Here is a 24,076-nt window from a genome sequence, read left to right as displayed (position 1 = left end):
ACGATGTTAAAGTTAAACGGATCAAATCCAATAAAAAGAAGATGGTTTTGATTAATTAGATGAAAAAAGAGGTTTTTTTTTGAGATCTTGAGATCTAATAACTGAAAATGACGTTCCTGATGAAGAGATTTAATATTCTTTTATTTCATATATTTCGGGTTTTACCATACCCGAAACCCGAACCCGAACCCGACGGGTACCCGAAATATAGGGTTAGGGTAGGATTTGGTCACATGTATCTAACAAATACCCGAACCCGAACCCGACCCGCAAAGAATAGGGCCGGGCCCGGGTAACCCGATACCCGTTCAAAACCCGAAAAATCGGGTTCGGGCCGGGTAGGGTACCCGTTTGGACATCCCTAGAAATACGTAACAAAATTTTAAGTCCCCAGCAGAAATATCAAGGAGTAGAAAACGGAAGTGAAAGATACGAACGTTCTACTCTCCCACCGTGACTAATACGTTGCAGCATGCAACCTCATTGCCCCAACAAATTCATCTATAGATGCTCTCAAGATCTAGGAAACAAACATGGTTTACGCTTGATCCTGGATTCCATTTGTAGTATTACCTTAAAGTCGATGTTAAAAAGGGGAGCTGAGATTCAACAGCCCATGACATAGGGTGAAGGGAATCATATCAGTAACATCTGCGCGTACATTACAGAAAGGTGGGAACCACTTAATATTATCCTACATACAATAAAACATCATTTCCTTTTTATCCAAATCCTCTGTCCTTACATAGTAGTAAACCATCCAAACGCCAGAAACAAGGTTAATACTGATAGTTAAAAAGGGGTTGAGAATCACCAAAGTACCTATCCACCTAGTGTAGATATGCAGGTTGATATGCATACCCATTTCCAAAGTAGCTGCCATGACTAGGTGAGAGACTGTAGGTCACAGAACCCAGCAGCTGCGAAGCATGGTTACTGGTGGGCCCAGGATACACATAGGATCTGTTATCGTACATATAGGGAGGATACCTATCAGGCCCTGTACTGTAGAAGCTTTTGTCAGGACTGTTGGCGACACGAGGTCCATAACTGCCACCATTAGCACGAGGCCTTTTAGATTGAGGCTTGGCAGCTTCAGCAACCCTTTTCTTATCAGCTTTGGCCTTCTCTAGCTGGAAGACTCTCTTCTGCAGGGGTTCCACTTGGTAATGCTCCTCCAGCTTGTGCTCTTCAATGCATTTGATGATGACTTTAATAGCAGTAAGCTCTCTGTCATTTACCTCATTCTGAAATGCAGAAAACTTAACTAGTTTCAGTTACATTAGCATAGAAACAATTTGTCACAAGGCCGGCTCCACAATAACTACATCAGTTTATCCAGAAACTATTTAGAAGCAAAAGCCTGCCCCATTTAATCCTCAAGATTAGATTACGCCAAAACCTGAGTCAGTACCTAAAAGTTACTGTGCATGGCAATCAAGCGCAGTATCTAGCACAAGTTGATGAAAACCAAAATACATAATGGAACGACTACCTTTTTCTATGGGGTAGTATAATTTCTCAAGTTACAAAAGTCTATGCTGCGTAGAATATGGAAAAAGCATAAAAAAGGAATAATGACATATCTATGAACCAAGTAATCATCGATGCTTAGAAAAAAAAAGAACTTGGGCTATCAAAAAGCTGATAATACAATCCAATACACGGGAGCACTAAATCAATATAAACTCGACGCTTAGTGCGACGCATTTAAAAATGATAAGACCTTCCTCTGATCAAATTATATCTTGGAGAGTTCATATCCAAGGACCTTATTCATTAGGTGCGGGATTCTTGATATAATTCAATAGAGGAAGAGGTGTTATGCTTTAAGAAAGGGAAGCTATCACAATATAAGACCCTAAAATGAGAAGCACACCTGGGCAGTTGGAGATGCATTTCCAGACTTGACTGGCGACGAAGATTTCCTTGCATCCTTCAAATAGGACTTCAGCAAAGGCACAGGTGAGAATTTCTCAATCAACTCAAATGCATAGGCCAGATTAACTGCATCTATCTGTCTCCCACTGTTCACCAGCACCTCAATCACACCTGAGTACCCATAGAAAGAGGTTGTCAGCAAAGTGTGTGCCACCAACTGAAGGATAAAACTGCATAAATCCTGGTAGTTTTTATATCCTTCTATATTTTGTGTGAGAATTTTTTTAATCGGTATACATATTAATTTAACTGGATCAGCTGGGCTGAGAGCCTGACCAATGTGATCATGTATCTGATACTTTACCAGGAACAGATAATGACCAAGACTTACTGCCAGGGTTTAGAAAATATTTTTACACGTCAAAAGGCTAAATGACATGTTAGTAGGGACCCAAACCCACTTTCAAAAGTCCTACTTTTTTCAATCATCAGGGACACAAACAGGACCAAAGGCTGATATGACATGAAAATGTAGACGATGTTGATGTTAATTTAGGGAGGTTAAGCGGGTCATTATTTGCACAATGAATTGGGTTAACAGTTGTCACATAGCCATTATCTCAAAGAGACATTTCAAAGAGAATGACTAACCAGGCATTTTGTCTGCTACTCCAAGAGAGCGACAAAGATCAGCTGTTTGACGGCGACGGGAAACAGTTGGTATTAGCTTGTATATGTCTTCCTGATCGAACTCGGAAACAATACCAAAGGTGACCAGAAGCTGAAGGAATGCATGAGCCTCTAAAGAATTTCCACTACTAGCATCAATGTCAAGCTCATCCAACTTTGGTTTCCACTCTTCAGCAACAGCCATAGCTTGCTTCTTGATGTCATCTGAGATTAGAACAGAAGCAGAAGCCACCTCAGGCTCGGCTAGCAATTGACCTAGACATTCCATCAACATGATACAGGTTCTTCGGAGACCCAACAGATTTGAATCTTTCTTCCCATCTGGTGTTGGCAAGCGGTAGAAATCCTTCAAGGAGTCCAAAACTAAACGAGCTGGGTCAGCTGCAGCTGTTAGTGCAAGTGGAATCTCCTCCCGGATGACTGCGAGATTTTTGCGGTTGTCGGAGATGAATTTATGAAGTCCGTTTGAGTCCACTTCTCCACATAATTTTATCAGCTCGGGACGAGGTTTGACCCCAAAATTTGCATTCTTGAAGGGACCTTTCACCTCTTCAGAGACGATTACTACACTGCTGTCATCAGGTGGTTTCTCCTCCACCATCACATCGGATCCTACGTGAATCTCAGGTTCAATAATAGGCTCCACAGATGATGCATCACACTTCTTGAGAATATCCCCAATGGAAAAAAGAGCAGCATCTCTCTTCTCTTGTAGCCTATCCAACGAAGCTTCTTCCTTAGCTACAACAGCAGCTTCTCGCTTCTCCAGCAACTCTCGAGCCTCGCAAGCCTTGTTCTCAAACTCTTTTTCCTGGTCTTCCAACTCATCAAATCTCCTCTTCAAGGACCTCTCGAGCCCATGAAAGTGCTCCTCCAGTTCTTTCCATTTCATATTCAGGGTTACGGCTCGGTGGTTCTCAAGTTCAGAAAATGCTTGTTGAAGCTGTTGTAATTTAGATGCCGTAGAATCTATGAGTGTCGCAACTGAATGTGTATCTTCCATAGTATACAACCCTAAAATAAAGAACGAATAACTAAAACAACCAATGTCGTGAAAGGAAAAATATAACACAATCGATTTACCAGATGAATTTTAATTGGGCCATGCAAAATTATATCAAGTTAGTAAGAAACTGAAATTCCGACACTAGAAGTTGATACATAAAATATTTGACTTCCCAAAACTAATGCAGTATCAACATCAGAACCTAAAGATGACTAAGTGTTTGTAATTAGGGGACACCAACAACAATTAAATAACAAATTAACTACCAGATTTAAATGACAGGTTCTTCAAGTTACACCAGGTGACATCTGATCCCCATTTAGGTACGGCCTAATTTTGATAACCAAAAGCAGCAATTACCCCCAAAATGAACCAAATCTAACAAACCCCATAACTTAAAAAGGTCTAAAATTAGTAAAGACTCAAACTTTACCAAAATCCAAACCAACCCCAAGTATACAAACAACCCCAAGACTCAATTTCCACCAATTCTACCTCAATTAACTAAATTTCAGCTGAAAATACAAAAAATAAAACAAGCCCATGTACAGAAAGTGAACAAATAAAGATAATAATGAATTAGAAGTGTGTGGAGAAAGACTTACAGAGTGTTTAAAGGTGGCGGCTGTAGTGGCGGTTAAGAAATGAAGAGAAGAGAAATGAGGTGTAAACTAGGTGGAGGAGAAACACCCGACAAGAACATGATGAAAAAAGGGAAGATAAAATGGGTGGGTGGCTGTGCTTCTTTTTTATACTACGTCGTTCAAAAGGTAAAGTAGTTTCTCTGACATTTTGCACATGATTTCAGTTCTAAGTAACTTACTAATGTCGTTAGTTTACTGTGTTTAGGACTTTAACCTGTGCACACTGTTGCAATGTTTGAAATTTCAAAAATTTCGGATATATATATATAGGAGCTGGTTCCGTTTACAACATTTTTTATACCATAGTTTATACCACACCCCTTTACAAGATGAATTAAGTGCTAATAATTTGTGGATATGATCTACTAACCATAGATAACATCTCCACAAAAATTCATCTCATTTGGAAATCTCTAACCTAGCTAAAAATTGTTGTAAATTTTGAATTGTTTTTAACGGTTCAGATTTTTCGATTTTGTAATCATTTTTTGACATAATTAAACGTTATCAAATGAGGTAAAATTTTATAAAGATGATCTTCATGGTTAGTTGAACACATCCACAAAAAATTAGGTTACAATTAACATTGTACATAAAGTTGTGGAGCATGATATAAACTATGGTATAAAAAGTGTGGTAAACGGAATCTGCTCGATATATATATATATATATATATATATATATATATATATATATATATATATATATATATAATGAAAGTAAACTGCATTACATGGCATACTATGACACTGGAAAGGGATACTAAAATGTGGGTTAGATTTTGATATTTATTGCTTGCTTTCATATTATAGCTATTATAGGTCATATAGCGGGCCTTGGAGTCCCTTGGATGGGCTTTTAAAGAGAGTGGAGAAGGAGAATTAGACATTTTTGAAAGGTGATCTTGGACACACCTACAAAAACACTCTCCGTACCCCAATTTTAAAATAAATAAATAAAATTATTTTATTCCTAAATTATCTTTGTTTTTGGGTGATCTTGGACATACCCATTGTAAATTGGACAACAACCTGATAATTTGTATGGTAGGAAATAGCTGCACTTTTCTTGGGACAAGAGTTGCCTACGAATCAAGTTTCTTAGGGTAAACTTGAATCAAGCCTTACATAGTCCATCTCTCTCTATTTATAGATGTTTGAGCTGACATTCCATATTTGCTCTGGACTGTTATGAAGTATAGATCCACCTTGTGTGCTATCTTGATGATTCGTCATTACTCTGCTGTTACAAAGTTAATGTCCCCTTGATTATGGCGTTGATTGAGCTCCAAGATTGCGCTAGTTGATTTGCTTCCATAAATGGTTGTAACTGATGTTGTGGACGACATGGGTGTTGGGTCGTGGATACGATCTAATGGCGTGGGACAAGCTGAAGGAGGACGACCTGGTATATGGACACGTGTACTGTAGTGTGGAACGGAGGGTACTTACACAACCCCCTTTATTTTTTATCCGTTCTTTGGACAGCTGTTGTGTGAAAAAAGGACGGTTTTTAAAAATAAAATTTGAAAACACGTGTCTGACAGCTGTTTATTTTGAATTTAGGTTTCAAAAAATATGTGGGAATAGTTGGGTTTGAAACATGGGCCCAAATCACGACGATTTTGTGGGATAGTCATGATTGTGCTTGCTTGGGAAACTAAAACTGTTTGTTTTCTTTCAAGGTTTGTGTGTTTGAAGGGTTTTGTTTTGGGCGTCTTCTCATTTTCACTCTATCTTCAGAAGTCAGAAGCGAAGAAAAAGAAAAACAAGCAGAGAGAAAGAACTAACCACAAGTTTACGATTTTCTTTTTCAGGTTCGTTCTTTGACTCTAAAAAAAGTTTGATCTTTTGTTTATTTCTACATCCGTAATGTCTGCTACTAGTGATAGCTTGAGTGGTGAAGTTGAAATTGATGAATGGAGAGAGAGAACAGTAAGTGATGAAGAGGAAGATGTTGAAGTTAAAGCTCGTAGTGGTGATGAGGCTTCGTCGTCTCCACTGTTGGAGATGAGGGCTGAAGATGCGAGGAGGCCTAGGTCGGAGGATTGTTATGCTTCTCTAAGGGGGGAGTTTGGTTGGGTGAAGGCCGACCTGGCCATGTACGACCTGAGTGGGGAGAGAAATATATTTCATAGTGACTACGTTCCTTGGGGTGGAGGAGTAGTTGTTTGTTATGGACAGTTGAAGGCTGGGATGAGGTTGTCTTTCTCCCGTCTTACTATGGAGGTGCTGAATTATTTGGGAAAAGCCCCTTGTCAGTTCGTAAGGAACAGTTGGAGGATTTTCCATGTGTTGGATTTGTTGAATGATAGGGGTTATAACATCTGCTTATCAGATGTGTTGGAGCATTTTGTTGTGAGGAGGTCGGGTGCTATGAACTTCAGTTTTCAGGTCGGTAAGGGGAAATCTCATGTTATCGTGGGGGTGAGTAAGGAGGATTGGGGGCATAAGCCGTTGTTGGTTGTGGGTAGATATTGTCCTCCTCGTTGGGAGTTGGCAAATTGTGTTGTACAGTTTGCTGGTAAGTCATTGGTTGTAGGTCGTAATGTGTGTGGTATATTATGATTTGGACGTTCTGACTTATCTGTTTTGTTTTTGCAGAGGTTTCTATTCGTGGTCATACCAAGACTGGTGCTATAGAAAAGTTTGCTTGTTTGAGATTGGAGGAGAAACAAACTTTGTTGGGGGAGGTTGCTCATTATTTTAAGAGGTGTGGAGGAGAGAAAATTAACCGTAAGAAGTTGGAGCAAAAGAAGAGGGCTCGCAAGGTTGTCGTTGTTCTCTTTGATTCTAGCTCGGATCCTGCCATGGAGAGGGAGAGCCAAAAGAAGGCACCTGTTTCTGGAATGAGAAAGGCTGGAGGGGCTAGTGATAGCCATTCTGGGGCAGTTAGGACGGCTGGCGGGGCTGCTGAAAGCCGTTCTGCATCTAGACGCTCTGAGGTGGGTGATGTGGATCGTTTGGCATCCCAACGTTCCTAGCTGGGGGATGGAGGACGTTTTGCATCCAACCGCTTCTCCTCTGGTGATGCGGATCGTTCTGTATCCAACTGCTTCTCCTCTGGTGATGCGGATCGTTCTGCATCCAACCGTTCTGAAGCGGGTGCTGGAAGTATTGGTGGTCTTGTTGTTGATAATGCTGGTGGAAGTGTTGGTGGAGATGGTGATGCTCCCACTTCGTTCCGGAGGCCTAATCTGAGAGGCGCTCCGAAGTGGTTGAGACAGAGGGGGCTAAGAGGTCCCCTGAGTCTGAGGAACAGCCTAGTACTGTAAAAGGTCGTCCTTCTTCAGGTCGGGCACTATTGAAGAAAATGAACTTGAGTGAGTTGGCTGTTGATGCTGGGGTAGCTGAAGCCCATGGTAAGAAGAAGGTTGGTGATGGTGAGCCTGCTACTCAGCAGTGCAAGGGGTTAGGGAGTGTGGCTCCACGTGACAAGAGTGAAGATGACGTTTTGAGTAGGCTTGTCATGTATGATGATCCTGCGAGTGGGTTAAGGAAGTTTGTGAAGAATGGGGACTGTAGTTTCAAGTCTACATTGGTTGCTGGAGAGCATTATTCTTGAAGAAGATAGGTGTAAGCTGGATGGTAAGAGTCTGGAGGTAAACCTGAAGGAGATGGATCGGTCGATGTGCTTTGTGAGTGTTTTTTTGTTCTGATTTTGTTCTCTTTGGGCTTTGTCTATATTGGTCCGATCTAATCTTAATTTGTTATTTGTCAGGTTCTAGCCATTTACAGGGAGTTGAGGGAGATGGCAGCTATCTTTAATCTGTAATCTTAATTTGTTATTTGTCAGGTTCTGGCCATGTACAGGAAGTTGAAGGAGATGGCAGCTATCTCCGATCTGTACAAGAAGGAGTTGGATGCCGCCAAGGAGGCCTATGGCAAGCTGGTGGCCGAGCAACAGGTGGAGAGGGCTGAGGTCGTAGGGTTGAGGACTCAGGTGCAAGAGCTTGGTGGGAAAGTGGCTCCGTTGCAACCCTCTCTTGACTCTTCTAGGCTGGAGGTTCAACAGTAGGTTGCTGAGTGCAAGAAGGCGCAGGCCGTTGCTGAACGAGCTAAGTCTGAATATAACAACTTGGTGGATTTGGTGGAGGGTGGTGATACTTACGTTATGGTGGACGATTTTTTGGAGCTAGATCGTAAGTATCAGCTCCTTAAGATGTCAGTTGAACGTGGGGCTGCAATAGTGTCAACTGAAGATACTGATGCAGATGCTAGTAAACGATATGATATGCCATCCGATCTAGGTGCTGCTCCAGCTACCTTTCTTGAAGATGTCGTCAAAGATGTGTTGAATGGTTGTGATGATTCAGTGATTAGTTCTGGTGCTGTAAATGGCTCTGAGTTGGAGCCCTTGAACGTAGATCAAGCTTCGCATGTTGTGTAATTGGAGCTTCTCTGGTTTGAGCTTTATATGCAGGTTTCTTTGAACAATATTCAAACATTTGTGCTTTTGCTACTAATAGACAATATTTTTTATAATGGGGATACTGAGGTCGTTTTTCTAGGATGTCCTAGGGGCCTCCAGTATCTAACCAAATTTGTATTTAAGTAAAAATATTTAAATTACTTACTTGTTGAGATTGTGTTTGAGGCTTGCATGCCTGTTATTGCTTTTGTTGTCTTTGTTTGTTGTTTGACGACCTGTGTTGTATAGCGGTAACATTGATGAACTGCTGAACTTGGGTAGGTCGTCTGATTGTAACAGGTCATAGAGCTTTTGTGTATGACCTGGTAGATTTGCATAGTTAACACCTAGGTTTTGCCATGTTTAGGTGTGTGTAAGTCGTTCCTTTTGGGGGAACCTCTTATAATTAACCTTTGAATGGCCATTATAGTTGAGTCTAACTTAAACCATTTCGAGGTCGTAAGTTGACTTGGGGTCCCCTGGATTGTATTTGTCTGATAATTGGCCTTTGAGTGGCAATTACAGTTGAATCATACTTAACCCTGGCATTGGTGTTAAGTTGATTTGGGGTCATTTTGGGGGACCTTGGTTTGAATTGATTGATAATTAACCACTGTGTGGTTGTTGTATTTGAGTCGTTCTTGGCTCCTTATTTGATGTACGACCTGATATTATGATGTCCTAGGTCGGTTTACGTAGTGCAAGGTGCATGGTACTCATGTAATGCAAAAAATGACATCTGTACTCGAAATGTTGATGAAATTTTATTCATATCGACCTATATATCAGGAGAAACAACTTATTGATAAAATCTCTTTAGGAGAGCTGTATTCCAAGGTCGGGGAAGCATTTCACCGAGCTGAGTTTTGATCCAGTACGCTCTGTTTCCAACAGCTTTGTCAACTATGTATGGTCCCTCCCAAGTTGGGTCAAGTTTGGCTGGTGCTAAAGTCTTTTGAGGACTAGATCGCCAGCTTGGAAAGATCTTGGGACGACCTTCCTATTGTATGATCGTTGGATTGTCTGGTGGTACCGAGCTAGGGATATTGCAGCTGTTTCTCTTCGCTATTCTAGGAGATCGACTTCTTTGGCTAAGATGTTGTCATTGTCTCTCGATTTGACAATGTCTAAGCGTGTGGTTGTTATTGTGAGCTCTGATGGTATTACTGCTTCTGTTCCGAAGCAAAGTGTGAAAGGAGACTCGTTGGTACTAACTCTGGCTGTTGTTCTGGATGCGCATAGAATGATCTCGAGCTGCTCTGGCCATTGGCTTTTCTTGCTCTCCAATTTATTTTGGAGATTTTCTTTGATGGCTTTGTTTGTGACCTCTGCTTAGCCATTGCTTTGTGCATATCTAAGTGTAGAAAATGCTTGAGTGATGCGCCATTTTTGTAGAAAAGCTTTGACTTGTGTGCTAGCAAATTGGGTTACGTTGTCCATGACAAGGGTGTTGGGTAGACCAAATCTTGTGATAATATTAGTCCATATGAAGTTGATGACGTTGACTTCCTTGACTTGGACTAGTGGGATTGCTTCAACCCACTTGGTAAAGTAATCTGTAGCAGCTAGGACGTATTTGAGCCTTGTTTTCTCTTGTGGGATGAATGGTCCCATGATGTCTAGCCCCCACATGTGGAAAGGTCATGGGCTGGCAATATTGATCAATTCTCTTGCTGGACTTAAGTGGTTATGGCCAAATATTTGACATTGGTGGCATTTAAGAACGTACTATTTTGCCTCGATATGCATACCTGGCCAATAATACCCTTGGGCTATTGTTTTATGTGCCAGAGATCTTGCTCCTATATGGTTGCCATATTCACCTTTGTGGATTTTGTCGAAAATGAGTTGGCCTTCGCGTGGAGTTATGCACCTTAGGTGGGGTCCTCTTGCGGATTTGCGGAACAATCGTCCATTGATTATTGTGTATCTTGGGGCTCGAAATTATATTGCACGAGCATTCCTTGCTTCTGCCGAGAGCTCACCCTGTAAAATGTACTTCAGGAATGGGCCTATCCAAGATTGAGTGATTTCTTCTTTGGATGAGGGCTGAAAGTCAGTGAGGCTGTTGACACTTTCTTTCTGGTATGCGGGTCTTTTCAGGATGTCAATGTAGACTGTGCTTGGGCAAACCTCTTATGTCTTTGAGGCTAAAAAAGCTAGATTGTTTGCATGTCTATTATCTTCCCTGGGAATGTGCTCCAATGAGAACGTTTTGAACGATCTGATGAGGTTACTGACGACATGAGCGTACTTTGCAAGGTTTGCTCCATTCGTGACATATTCTTTGGTGATCTGCTTGACAATTAGCTGGGAGTCGCTGTAAGTTTTAAGCTTTGGGACTTGTAGCTGCTGTGCCATGCGGAGGCCTGTGATCAATGCTTCGTACTCCGCTTTGTTATTAGACGTTGTAAAATCAATCTTGATTGATTTTTGTAGCTGGGTGCCTTCTGGTGAAGTTAACATAGCCCCCAGTCCACTGCCATTGTTGTTGCACGCTCCATCTACGTAGAGGTGCCATGTGTCTGGGGTGGCTGGTTGATGGAGTGAAGTGATTGGCACGGGTTCCCAGTTGATGTCTTTGACGGAGAAGTCCGCAAGGAAATCAGCAACGACTTGTCCTTTGCGAGACGTTCTGGGAATGAACTCTATGTGGTGCTCTCCGAGCTCTTCAGCCCACTTGGCCATTCGAGCGGTTTTGTTGTTGGAACTTAATACTTGCTTGATGGGTACATTGGTGATGACCTTAATGCTGTGAGATTGGAAGTATAGTCGGAACTTCCGAGCTGAGTAAAATAAAAAAAAGCATCATTTTCCCCATCGGAGAATAATGTTTTTCTGAATCTGCCAACGTCTTGCTGGTGAAGTAGACTGGCTTTTTGACTCCTTCGTGTTCGCGAAAAAGAACTGAGCTGATTTCAAAGTCGGTTGTTGCAAGGTAAAGCCCTAGTGTTTCTCCTTCCTCTGGTTTGGACAGGACTAGCAGTGTTAATAAGTAAGCTTTCAGGTCGGTGAAGGCTTTGTGGCATTCGTCTGTCCATGTGAATGTTGCCCTTTTTTTGAGTGTTTGCAGGAATGTTCTACATTTTTCAGATGCTCGTGAGATGAATCTGTTGAGTGCTGAAACCATGCCTGATAACTTGTGAATTTGTTGCTTTGTAGTTGGTGCTGGCATTTCAAGGAGAGCTCGTATTTGTTCTGGATTTGCTTCAATGCGCCTTTGTGAAACGAGGTAACCTAAGAATTTTCCTTAGGCTACTCCGAATACGCATTTTGCTCGGTTGAGCTTCATTTTGTTTTGGCGAAGTCGTTCAAAGGCTTCTTGCAGGTGGGAGATGTGATCGCCCGCCTTTTCGCTTTTGACCACCATGTCGTCTATGTAGACCTCCATAGTGTCTCCTAGCAAGTCTTTGAATATTTTGGTGACCAGTCTTTGGTAGGTCGCACCGGCGTTTTTCAAGCCGAATGGTAGGACGTTGTAACAGAACGTTCCTTGCTCGGTTACGATGGATGTCTTTTCCTATTCTTCTTCTGCAATTGGTATTTGGTTGTATCCACTGTATGCGTCCATAAATGATAAAAGCTCATGGCCGCACATTTGATCTACCAGTATGTCGATCCTTTGTAAGGGGAAGCTGTCCTTTGGGCAGTGCTTGTTGACGTTGGTGAAGTCTATACAAAGTCGTACCTGACCGTTCTTCTTTGGAACAACTACAATGTTGGCTAGCCAAGTCGGGTACTCGACTTCTCTAATGAATCCAACATTCTTGAGCTTTTCTATCTTTTCATTGATGGCTTTTTGAAATTTGAGTGCTAGTTTCCTAGGTCGTTGTTTGATAGGCTTGACAGTTGGATCTACATTTAACTTGTGGCAAGTGACCTGAGGGTCGATTCCTGACATATCGATATATGACCACGCAAAAACATCTTTATTAAGAGATAGAAATTGGACAAGTTGCTCCTTGAGCTTAGGATCCAAATCAGCCCCTACATAAACAAACTTTGGGTTATCATCTGTGCCCAGATTAACTTTTTCTCCTGGTTCTATTTGAGCTTGTTTCCCCTTGAGCTTGTCTACTAGAGGGCTGGATTCTTGAGGATCTTGCTTCTTTGGGACGTCTTTGTGTTCGACGACTTGAGGGTTAGGTAAGGTCGTTGTGCTGACGTGATTGCATTGGTGAGCTTCTAGTTGGTTGCTTCTGAGCTCCATGATGCCTCGGGGACCGGGAAATCGCAAGACCTGGTGTAGGGTTGATGGAATTACTTGGATCTTGTGAATCCATTGGCGTCCTAGGATGGCAGTGTAGGACGACTTGACATCGATAACACTGAAGCGTGTTGAAGTTTTGACCATGTCTTCCTTTTTACCAATAGAGACTGGTAGGATAACGTCTCCGATGGCATCTATGCGATCTTCGTTGATCCCATAGAGTGGTGCATTTGACTCTATCATCACCGAGTCTGGCAGGTGCATGTTCTTGTAAGCTTGATAGAAAAGTATGTCACACGAGTTACCTGGATCGATGAGGACTCTTTGGACTGTCCACCCGTTGATTTTGACGTGCACTACCAGGGCATCATTATGGGGTAGGCACACCTTGTCTAGATCCTCTTCGGTGAATGAAATTGTTGTTGTTGTTTGAGGGTTGGTGGGATTGATCACTTTAGTTTTGTGTGAGAGGTGGTAGATGTCTTGAAGCACTCTTACTCTTCTACGCTTCTCCCGACCTGAGGCTTCGTCGTTTGAGGTGTCTGTAATCATGTTGATTACTTTCTCCTCATCGTGGTCGGAGGAGTGCTATCTCTTGTTGTGTCTCGACCAACCTAGAGATTTAGATCGTTAAGTCGCTCTGCTCACCTTACGTTGTTGGCGTCGTCGTTAGTTCTTTGTGGCTCCTGTACGTGGCGTTTGGCATCCAGCTTGTGTATAACACCCCGTGTTTTTTTATACATATTTTTCTATTTAATTAATTAATTTAATTGTTTATTTTAAAAATTCGTCGGATTGGACTCGGGATACGTGGGCTTGGTTTTGGGCCCGAAATCGGTGTTGGGCTTAGGTTTCGGACCCAGTATATAAACACATTATTCTAGAGAATAGGGTTTTGGGAAGAGAATAAAATATAGAAATGGAGGCGAGAAAAGAAGCCGGTTTCTTTGGAGAGGTGGAGCACGACGATTCGGGCTAGGAAAATTCGTCGAGCTGTTAGTTAAGGTGAGTAGCTATTTTTGCTATTTCACCGAAGTTATAGTTTTCGTGTATCGGTGTATAGATTTCTGTTTTTATACTGCTCATTATCTGGATTTATTCTGCGTCGTGTTCGTCGTGTTGTTAAAACTTAAAACTCTAGAATTAGATATTGAACTGTCGGAACTGTTGGGACTCGGAAGTCGTCAATGGTGGCGTCGCGAGTCCAACAACAAGGAATCGTCCAGTATTTTCATTTGAACACTTATGATTATATTTACTGTGATACTGTAGAGTATGGATATATTGTTTGTAACTGTTATTTGGTGTTTTTGGTTGGTTGATGTCGGGGGTTTAGAATCGGTGATTGGGTTGGAAAGATTGAAATTTGGAAAAAGCTTGAACAGTGTGCTAATGATGGGGCGTTTATAAAGTTTTGAAGTCTTGTGGTCACGCATTTTATATGTCGTGATTTTTTTTGATGATAATGAACATGTGTTATTAGCCGATTGCCAAATCATTGTTTGATTGGATTGAATAGACTTTCTATTACAAGGGGTTTTGTGGTTCTTTACGCTTGGTGAGTGCGAAGGATTTGGTGGGTGGTTGGAAGTGTTTTGTTGTTAGGAGAGGATCTATATAGGTGGTGTGGGGTCTTGGGGAATGATTGGTGGTGGTGGAATCGTGGTATGAGCGGTGAAGCTCGGGCGACCATTAATGGCGTCGATCGAGATTTTTCAAAGATAACGAAATTGAGAATTTAAGGTATCGGCAGGTTGGGTTTTTCTAAGGAGTGAAACCGTGTGTTTTAAATTTGAGATAGGTTGGTGGGTTGTGGTGGTCACCGGTGGAAGTTTTGGTGAGGAAGGAGATGAATATATTGCCTTAGATTTGGGCTTGGGCCAAATCGGGGGGCTTATATGTTTTACTTTTGGATTTTCAAATTTTGATTTAAGTTAGACTTTGGGCCTTTGACTTTGGGCTTTTTGGGTTTGGGGTTGGTTGACTGCTGTTGACCCTTGGCGTGTCGACTTTGACTTTGACCAGAGTTGACTTTTGACTAGGGTTGACTTTGACCGATTGACCCAAAAATTTGACTTTTTCCTAAAATTATGATTCGTCTATTAGGATAAGTCTATGACTATTAACATGCTTGGCTTTAGGCTAAGACCTCTATATATACGTGTGTATGTGTATTAACTACTATGTGATTTTGCAGTATTTTATGATATGCAACGTTATGACACTAAGACATCCCTGAAATTAATACGCGTAAAAAAAAAATACATGAATCAAGATACTACTTCGCTTCTGAAATAATACATGCAATCAAGTTCAATAATCGTAAACAAAAAATTACCCCCTCTTTTAGAACTCTCCGCCTAAAATTTTTATAATTGAGTTTTATATTTGTTGATGTCATATGTTAGGTGGGCATTTATTGAATGTGTCATAAATGGCCCGTTAAGCTTATCTATGGGTATTCATTGAATGTGCCATGAATGACCAGATTGTTTGGACTACCCTGAGAGGAACTAAGGTATTAAGCCATGCTTGGGTTAGTTGTATTCCTTGAGTGTAATGCGAATGTAGGATTGGGTATTCCTTGAATGTGGCGAGGAATGACCAAGGGGGCATTCATTGAATGTGTCATGAATGGCCCGTTAGTGATATGATAGGTATTCCTTGAATGTGGCGGAATGACCTAAGGTACATAGTTTGTGAAATATGTGTATAAGAAAAGAAATTGATTAATTAATAAGAGAAATTAAGTTGATTGTGCGAGTGTGTTTTGGGTTTACTTACGAATACCTATAGGATATCGACAAATGTTAGAAGTTCTAATTTTCTTTTGCGGGGAGGGTAGACTTAATAATATTTTGTCGCGAGGACGCCCTACCCTTATCTGTGGCCGGACATCGGTAAGTGTAATTCAATTATTTAGATATTAAAAGGAGTTATTAGAATGAGTTAATAAAACGCGTGAGTTAATATAATGAAAGTCTTGCTTGGGAAGAAGCTATGCCGGTTTGAAATGACGGAACTACCTATCTTCCAAGCCGTGAATGATTAAATTATGGGATAATATAAAGTGATTGTTTGAATAATTAAAGTATGATAATATTTATATGTGTTTAGTCTACTCATACCAAAGAATTCAATTTGTCACCCATGTTTGCTTTGTTTTGGCAACGTGGGTGTGTTCTTAGGAACATAGGTGGAAGCGGAACCGCCCGCTGGCGTGTTTTGGATTCTTGTGCCGGCGCATCGGAGTTTAGTTGATTAGGTCCGATCTTTTGGAAAGATGTAATAACGTAGGTTACATTTGCATATGACATGAGAATCTGATGTTGGAAACCTGCTTTTGTAAAGTTTGTTTGATATTTTATTGGGATGGAAGAAAGTTTTTAATAAAGTGATAGTTGAGGAATTTGGAGATTTTGTTGTTAAGTTGATCCCGCACAGGATGTGGGTTTTAGGTTTTGACATGTGTTGTATCCCCGTCATAGCCCGGTTTTAGACAATTGAATATAGTGATGTTTGAGATATTTATATTTCAAATATTCATTTTTTTTGTTTAGAAAATCGGTTTGTGACATTTTGGCATCGAGCTTAGGTTAGCCTAGATAGTGAAGGTCTAGGTGATCCTCGATTTAATAGTGAATGGGTAGTAGGAGTGTTTCTTTGTGGTATTTGGTTTGGCTTGTTGTTTTGTGTGTACTTTTATAGTGGAATGTTGGGATATGATTAGGAAAATAAAATGCTTGTTTTAACGGTTAATTTCTTATGGAATTTATAATCGAAATTTTTGCATGTTATAGTGTTGTTTTCCTAACGGAGTTTTATATTTTTAAGTAAGTATTGACTAAAGAAGAAATGGTTATTTTAAAATTTTATATTTGAGTAAATTTGGAATTTACCCAAGGAATAAGGAAAACCCTTTTGATAAAGGTTGGATTTGAAAGTTTTTTTTTTATATATTGTCCAAGTTATGTATATCGTTGGTGTTTGATCCAATATACATAACATCTCTCTGTATGCATCGTTGGAGTTTGATCCAGTGTGTACATGTACATCGTTGGAGTGTGATCCAGTGTGCATACCACACATCGTTGGTGTTTGATCCTATGTGATGGTAGAGAGTTAGTATGCATCGTTGGTGTGTGAACCAGTGTATACTTGCATATCGTTGGTGTGTGAGCCAGTATGCATGCCTCACATTGTCGGTGTTTGATCCTATGTGATGGTGGACATAGTGTAAGCCGTTGATAATATGAATCTGTTGAATTGTGAAATAATGAGTTTACGTAAGTGTTGGCAATTGAAGAAATTAATTACGTTTATTCTTTTGAGTTGTATATGCTAGCGTATACACGTATTTCTTGGGTTCAATACGTATATAGACACTTTCAAAGTATGTGATTTGAATATTAGTGTGTCTATCTATATGATATTGTATATGTGTATTCCTTTTAAGGTGTGTATACTTGCGTATACACGTATGTCTTATTTTACTTGTTTGACGTACTGTTTGTTTGGTTAATCTACACTCTACCTTGAATCTCGGGACGAGATCCTTTTAAGGTGTGTATATTATAACACCCCGTGTTTTTTTATACATATTTTTCTATTTAATTAATTAATTTAATTGTTTATTTTAAAAATTCGTCGGATTGGACTCGGGATACGTGGGCTTGGTTTTGGGCCCGAGTCGGTGTTGGGCTTGGGTTTCGGACCCAAGTATATAAACACATTATTCTAGAGAATAGGGTTTTTGGGAAGAGAATAAAATATAGAAATGGAGGCAGAGAAAGAAGCTGGTTTGCTGGAGAGGTGGAGCACGACGATTCGGGCTAGGAAAATTCGTCGAGCTGTTAGTTAAGGTGAGTAGCTATTTTTGCTATTTCACCGAAGTTATAGTTTTCGTGTATCGGTGTATAGATTTCTGTTTTATATCGCTCATTATCCGATTTATTCTCAAGTCGTGTTAAATTAGTGTTGTTAAAACTTAAAACTCTAGAATTAGATATTGAATCGTTTGAACCGGCTGGGACTCGAGTCGCCAATGGTGGCGTCCTTGAGTCCAACAACAAGGAATCGCCCAAAGATTTTCATTTGAACACTTATGATTATATTTACTTGTGATAATTGTAGAGTATGGATATATTGTTTGTAAATCGCTTATTTGGTGTTTTGGTTGGTTGATGTCGGGGGTTTAGAATCGGTGATTGGGTTGGGTCATTGAAGGGGGAAAAAGCTTGAACAGTGCTAATGGTGGCCGGCGTTTATAAAGTTTTGAAGTCTGTGTCTCACGATTTTATATGTCGTGATTTTTCTTTGTGATGATAATGAACATGTGTTATTAGCCGCCAAATCATTGTTTGATTGGATTCGAATAGACTTTCTATTACAAGGGTTTTGTATTCTTACCGCTTAGTCGCTGGTCCGAAGGATTTGGTGGGTGGTTGGAAGTGTTTTGTTGTTAGGAGAGGATCTATATAGGTGGTGGGGGTGGGGTGCCGGGGAATGATTGGTGGTGGTGGAATCGTGGTATGAGCGGTGAAGCTCGGAGCGACCATTAATGGCGTCGATCGAGATTTTTTCAATTAACTAAATTGAGAATTTAAGGTATCGGCAGGTTGGGTTTTTTCTAAGGAGTGAAACCGTGTGTTTTAAATTTGAGATAGGTTGGTGGGTTGTGGTGGTCACCGGGTGGAAGTTTTGGTGAGGAAGGAGATGAATATGCCTTCCGATTTGGGCTTGGGGCCAAATCGGGGTGGCTTATATGTTTTTTACTTTTGGATTTTCAAATTTTGATTTAAGTTAGACTTTGGGCCTTTGACTTTGGGCTTTTGGGTTTGGGGTTGGTTGACTCACTGTTGACCCTTGGCGAGTCGACTTTGACTTTGACCAGAGTTGACTTTTGACTAGGGTTGACTTTGACCAGTTGACCCAAAATTTGACTTTTTCCTAAAATTATGATTCGGTCTATTAGGATAAGTCTATGACTATTAACATGCTTGGCTTTAGGCTAAGACCTCTATATATACGTGTGTATGTGTATTAACTACTATGTGATTTTGCAGTATTTTATGATATGCAACGTTATGACACTAAGACATCCCTGAAATTAATAACGCGTAAATAAAAAATACATGAATCAAGATACTACTTCGCTTCTCTGAAAATAATACATGCAATCAAGTTCAATAATCGTAAAACAAAATTACCCCCTCTTTTAGAACTCTCCACGCCTAAAATTTTATAATTGAGTTTTATGACTGTTGATGTCATATGTTAGGTGGGCATTTATTGAATGTGTCATAAATGGCCCGTTAGCGTTATCTATGGGTATTCATTGAATGTGCCATGAATGACCAGATTGTTTGGACTACCCTAGAGAGGAACTAAGGTATTCGCCTTGCGGGTTAGTTGTATTCCTTGAGTGTACGGGAATGTAGGATTGGGTATTCCTTGAATGTGGCAGGAATGACCCAGGGTCATTCATTGAATGTGTCATGAATGGCCCGTTAGTGATATGATAGGTATTCCTTGAATGTGGCGGGAATGACCTAAGGTACATAGTTTGTGAAATATGTGTATAAGAAAAGAAATTGATTAATTAATAAGAGAAATTAAGTTGATTGTGCGAGTGTGTTTGGGTTTACTTCTGAATACCTATAGGATATCGACAAATGTTAGAAGTTCTAATTTTCTTTTGCAGGAGGGTAGGACTTAATAATATTTTGTGCAGGGACGCGGTCCTACCCTTATACAGCGGCGGACATCGGTAAGTGTAATTCAATTATTTAGATATTAAAAGGAGTTATTAGAATGAGTTAATAAAACGTGAGTTAATATAATGAAAGTCTTGCTTGGGAAGAAGCTATGCCGGTTGAAATGACGAAACTACCTATCTTCCAAGCTGTGAATGATTAAATTATGGGATAATATAAAGTGATTGTTTGAATAATTAAAGTATGATAATGTTTATATGTGTTTAGTCTACTCATACCAGCAAATTCAATTTGTTGACCCATGTTTGCTTTGTTTTGGCAACGTGGGTGTGTTCTTGGGAACATAGGTGGAAGGCAGTGGAACCGCGGCGTGTGATTTGGATTCTTGTCTGGAGCAGTCTGGGAGTTTAGTTGATTAGGTCTGATCTTTTGGAAAGATGTAATAACGTAGGTTACATTTGCATATGACATGAGAATACGATGTTGGAAACTGTTTTGTAAAATTTGTTTGATATTTTATTGGGATGGAAGAAAGTTTTTAATAAAGTGATAGTTGAGGAATTTGGAGATTTTGTTGTTAAGTTGATCCTGTTGTGATGTGGGTTTTAGGTTTTGACATGTGTTGTATCCCCCGTCATAGCCTGGTTTTAGACAATTGAATATAGTGATGTTTGAGATATTTATATTTCAAATATTCATTTTTTTTAATTGTTTAGAAAATCGGGCTGTGACATTGTGCCTTAGGTCACTTTCTGGCAGGAACTCTTTCAATTTTCCTTCCTCCACTAAGTCTTGGAGGTAGTGTTTGAGGCTCCAGCATTCATTGGTGTCATGATGATGGAGCTTGTGAAAATGGCAGTATGGACGTTCTGTTATCACTTTGTTGATGTTGGGCTTAAAGTATGGTGCTGTATATATCTTCTTCAAGATTTGGTTGGGTGTCCTAGAGAAGTTGGAGAATTCCTTTTTTGTGTAAGAGGGCTTGTTGGAGCTGGAGCCCTTGTTGTAATTGTTGGTGTTGTTATTGTTGCTATTGTTGGCTTGAATAGTGGTTGTTTTCTTTGGGTCCTCGCTTGTCGCTTACTGCGAGGACTTCTTTTCCTTTGTGCTAAGCGAGCCATTCTTCGTACTTGATGTACTTGTCAATTCGATGGTACAGGTCGTCTAAGCATTCTGGTTTGTTGCGCATCAGAGATCCTGCTAGGTCGGAGTCTTCCAGGAGAGCGTTCGTGAAAACTGAAATTGCAAAATTGTCCTTTAGGTCTGGCTCCATTGAGAGGAGTTCCTTTTTGAAACGTCCTAGGAAGGTGCGGATCATCTCGCCATGTGCTTGCTTGAGCTGAAATAGGGAGTCCAGGTCGGCTTACTTCTTCCTGTTGTGGACGAACTCTGATGCGAACGACTCAGCTAGCTTGTCGAAATTGCTGATTAAATCAAGAGTGAGCGTGTAAAACCATTTCAAAGCCCCGTCCTTTAGGCTGGCTAGAAAGACTTTGCACTTCAAGTAGTCGTACTCTGTAACACTGTATAAGGTGAGGATCTGGATGAAACAAGCTACGTGCTGGCCTGGACACGAGTTGTCGTCATACAGTGGGAATTTTGGTTGGATGAACTCTGATGGAGACTACTTGTCTCTAATTTCAGATGTGAATGGTGACGCCTTGTACGTCTGGAGGATCTTCTGAGCGATCTGGAGCGCGCTGGCCTTGTCATTCGACTTCTCCAATCTTTGTTCGAAGTCTTCTAACCTTTTGTCTGTGGTGGTGGTGAGGATTGTGACGGCATTGTTCTCCACTATGTCTGGAGTGCCGTTGTTGTTGTTGGAGGTGGCTTGTTCGCGCATCGTCTGGTTTTCCTTGTTGAAGTGTTATGAATGACTCCTATATCGTTTTCATCTTATCTGCTAATGCTTGTAGCTGTGCTTCCATGGTGGTTTGTTGTGACCAGCTTCGTGGGCTTGAGAAAATGGTATGTGTATTTTCTCAAGAGAACGAACCGGTAGACGGCGCCAATGTAGATGTTTGTTGTTTACTGGACAACGACCTGATGATTTGTGTGGTAAGGAATGGTTGCACTCTTCTTGGGACAAGAGTTGCCTACGTATCAAGTTTCTTGGGGTAAACTTGAATCAAGCCTTACGTAGTTCATATCTCTCTATTTATAGATGTTTGAGCTGACCTTCCATATTTGCTCTGGACTGTTAAGAAGTGTAGATCCATCTTGTGTGCTATCTTGATGATTCGCCACTACTCTGCTGTTGCAAAGTTAATGTCTCATTGATTGTGGTGTTAATTGAGCTCCAAGATTGCGCTAGTTGATTTGCTTCCATAAATGGCTGTAACTGATGTTGTGGACGACCTAGGTGTTGAGTCGTGGGTATGATCTGATGGCGTGGAACGAGCTGAAGGAGGACAACCTGGTATGTGGACACGTGTACTGTAGTGTGGAACGGAGGGTACTTACACCCATAAAAACACTCCCGTACCCATAACTAACATAAGTTTTTGTCATACCCCAATAATTGCCTAAATCCAATAATATCTCCCAAGGGCAGGGGGCAAAAGAATTAAAAAATAAAATAAAAAAATAACGACACATCTATTTGGTACCGTTTTTTAGTAAAAGTTTCTTTCGCATTCTTCGATCTTCACCCTCTCGCTGTATCTTCTACAAAAAAAAAAAAAAAAAAAAAAAAAAAAAACCTTACGAGCCTTGCCTTGCAAACACAGATTGATTTAGTCCCATGCTTATTAAACTTGAACTTGATTTTAAATTACGAAGTCATCTCTTTCAGTGTTTCTAACCTTTGTCTTGCAGCAACTCTATAATGAATTTGGAATTGGGTCTGTTGAGCCTTAATTGGTTGTCTGTTTGGCTTTCACCACCATAGTTGTTTGATGAAATGCCGCATTGAGCGACGGTTAAGCTCTGCAAGCTTTTCGTAGAAAAGGGAGCTGCTGGAGTCCATATTGAATATCAATCTTGGAAAGGTCCTGGTTTCTGTTAGTGAACACACTCGACAATGGCACGTATTGCTCAAAAGTAAGGGATGGAGGCCAACAAATAATTGTTATGTTGAACTTGAAGACTCAGTGAAACACAAGAATTCCGAACCAATAATAAAGACAATATCAAGGAGGTATGTTATTTATGTAATCACTAATACAACAATTGAGATAATTTGCTTTATTAGTAATGAAAAATTCATTACTGTATTTAATTGTATCCAATAGAAACTGACTTTTGACCAGTCCAATCTTATCGTCACAGTAGTTCTTGCAAAGTTAGTATTCTGTTAAAATTTTCATTGACATGCTTTTTGTAACTTTCTTTCTTAGGCAAGTCCATTGGCATTTTGTAGTCTCTGTCTGTCTTTTCTATAGGGATTTGGGTTTGCATAAGCTGGTCTTTGAGGAAGATGGCTTACCTGATGGAACTGAACTAGCGTACTATGTCTGTGGGAAGGCTGTGACATTAAATTTGACCTAGTGTCTTCCCTTTTATCATATCTTTTATATTAGATTGTTAAATGTTATGCTTTAATGGCCAGAAATTGCTTGAAGGTTATAAAAAGGGGTTTGGAATATATTGTTTTTGCTGCAATAGCGAGGTACCCTTAATATCTTCTGAAATTTTTAACATCCTGAATTACTGTATTAGGAATACTAATCTACTTTGTGTAATTAGCAGATCGGCCCTTCCCAATTTGAAGCTCATGTTGGTTGGGCTACACGTCGCAAACCGTAAGTTATTTTTTGAATCACGCGACATGTACTGTTGATGTTGTTCATGTATTTTGATTTCTCCTTGCAATCCTTTACTAGTTACTTGAACATATACTCAACCCATGAGTTCTCCCCTTGCAAGCAGCAGCTCTTTAACATCAACTTGCTTAAAATCTTTGTGAAGTTCCCTCAAATTCCAGCAATCAACCTTGATCATTTAAGTAGATGGGGGGTGTCTAAGGAGGCTGGTATTAGTCCCTTCTTTTATGTTGCTTCAAACCTTTTCACTTCTTGATTATATTCCTTGATGCATTGGCTGTGTTTTGTCTTTCTGTGCTCTTTTACCCTCTTCTTGCTGTTATGCTGCTATAATCAAATGTTTGCATGTCTTTGTTTTCCCCGTGCTGTGATAGGACCCCCCATCTATGCTAAGATGTTTTTGTAGTTATGATGTAAACGACTTTGGATGGTTTTTATTTACTTCATCAAAATAAATGTTTGTTTCCCTATGTTTGCTATCAGTGGATCCATAAGCTCAAAATGGAAAGAGCGCTCACTAGTTGAGAGGTTGATGGTTCGAATCCATCTGGGTCTAATATCATGATACAAGAAAAGTGTCTTTTATCTTTTGAGATGTTATCCACTTCTCTTTTTGTCAACTATTTGTTCTCTCATGTCAGTTCATGATGTTATCCCACCATATGAAGGTGGCCTAACAAATACAGGTTTAGAAACAGACGCTATGCATATGGCAGAGGGCAGAAATGGGAAGTACAATCTAAACACAGATGGAC

The 24,076-nt window shown here is 40.3% G+C and overlaps 1 protein-coding gene and 1 long non-coding RNA gene across 3 annotated transcripts; one reads left to right on the top strand and one right to left on the bottom strand.

Moving 5' to 3' along the window:
- Positions 1-641: 641 nt before the first annotated feature.
- Positions 642-4,404, bottom strand: LOC147518269 (FRIGIDA-like protein). 2 transcript variants are annotated; one of them, XM_086590161.1, is made up of 4 exons: positions 4,183-4,404; positions 2,533-3,585; positions 1,880-2,052; positions 642-1,247 (listed from the first exon to the last, which is right to left on the bottom strand). In XM_086590161.1, the coding sequence occupies exons 2-4, from the start codon at positions 3,572-3,574 to the stop codon at positions 831-833; spliced, it is 1,632 nt and encodes a 543-aa protein (XP_086446287.1). In that variant the 5' UTR covers positions 3,575-3,585; positions 4,183-4,404; the 3' UTR covers positions 642-830. The 2 variants fall into 2 exon arrangements, with proteins under 2 accessions (XP_086446287.1, XP_086446288.1); XM_086590162.1 differs by having other exon boundaries at positions 2,533-3,514; positions 4,183-4,393.
- A 13,200-nt stretch (positions 4,405-17,604) lies between these two features.
- Positions 17,605-20,126, top strand: LOC147518268 (uncharacterized). The gene is made up of 2 exons (XR_015214027.1): positions 17,605-17,703; positions 19,905-20,126. It is a non-coding gene; the product is annotated as an uncharacterized LOC147518268 (long non-coding RNA).
- Positions 20,127-24,076: the final 3,950 nt, after the last annotated feature.

The sequence above is a fragment of the Coptis chinensis genome, chromosome 2, assembly GCF_015680905.1.
Source record: "Coptis chinensis isolate HL-2020 chromosome 2, ASM1568090v1, whole genome shotgun sequence".
In the NCBI taxonomy this organism is placed as follows: domain Eukaryota; kingdom Viridiplantae; phylum Streptophyta; class Magnoliopsida; order Ranunculales; family Ranunculaceae; genus Coptis; species Coptis chinensis.
This window is presented reverse-complemented; position numbering and strand designations above follow the sequence as displayed.

What these genes read in the sequence shown, in the direction of transcription:
- LOC147518269 (XM_086590161.1), bottom strand. Translation starts at nt 3,574, where the DNA reads ATGGAAGATACACATTCAGTTGCGACACTCATAGATTCTACGGCATCT. An exon ending in AGTAGCAGACAAAATGCCTG is followed by an intron (nt 2,053 to 2,532) that starts GTTAGTCATTCT and finishes ATGGGTACTCAG; the next exon opens with GTGTGATTGAGGTGCTGGTG. An exon ending in ATGCATCTCCAACTGCCCAG is followed by an intron (nt 1,248 to 1,879) that starts GTGTGCTTCTCA and finishes TCTGCATTTCAG; the next exon opens with AATGAGGTAAATGACAGAGA.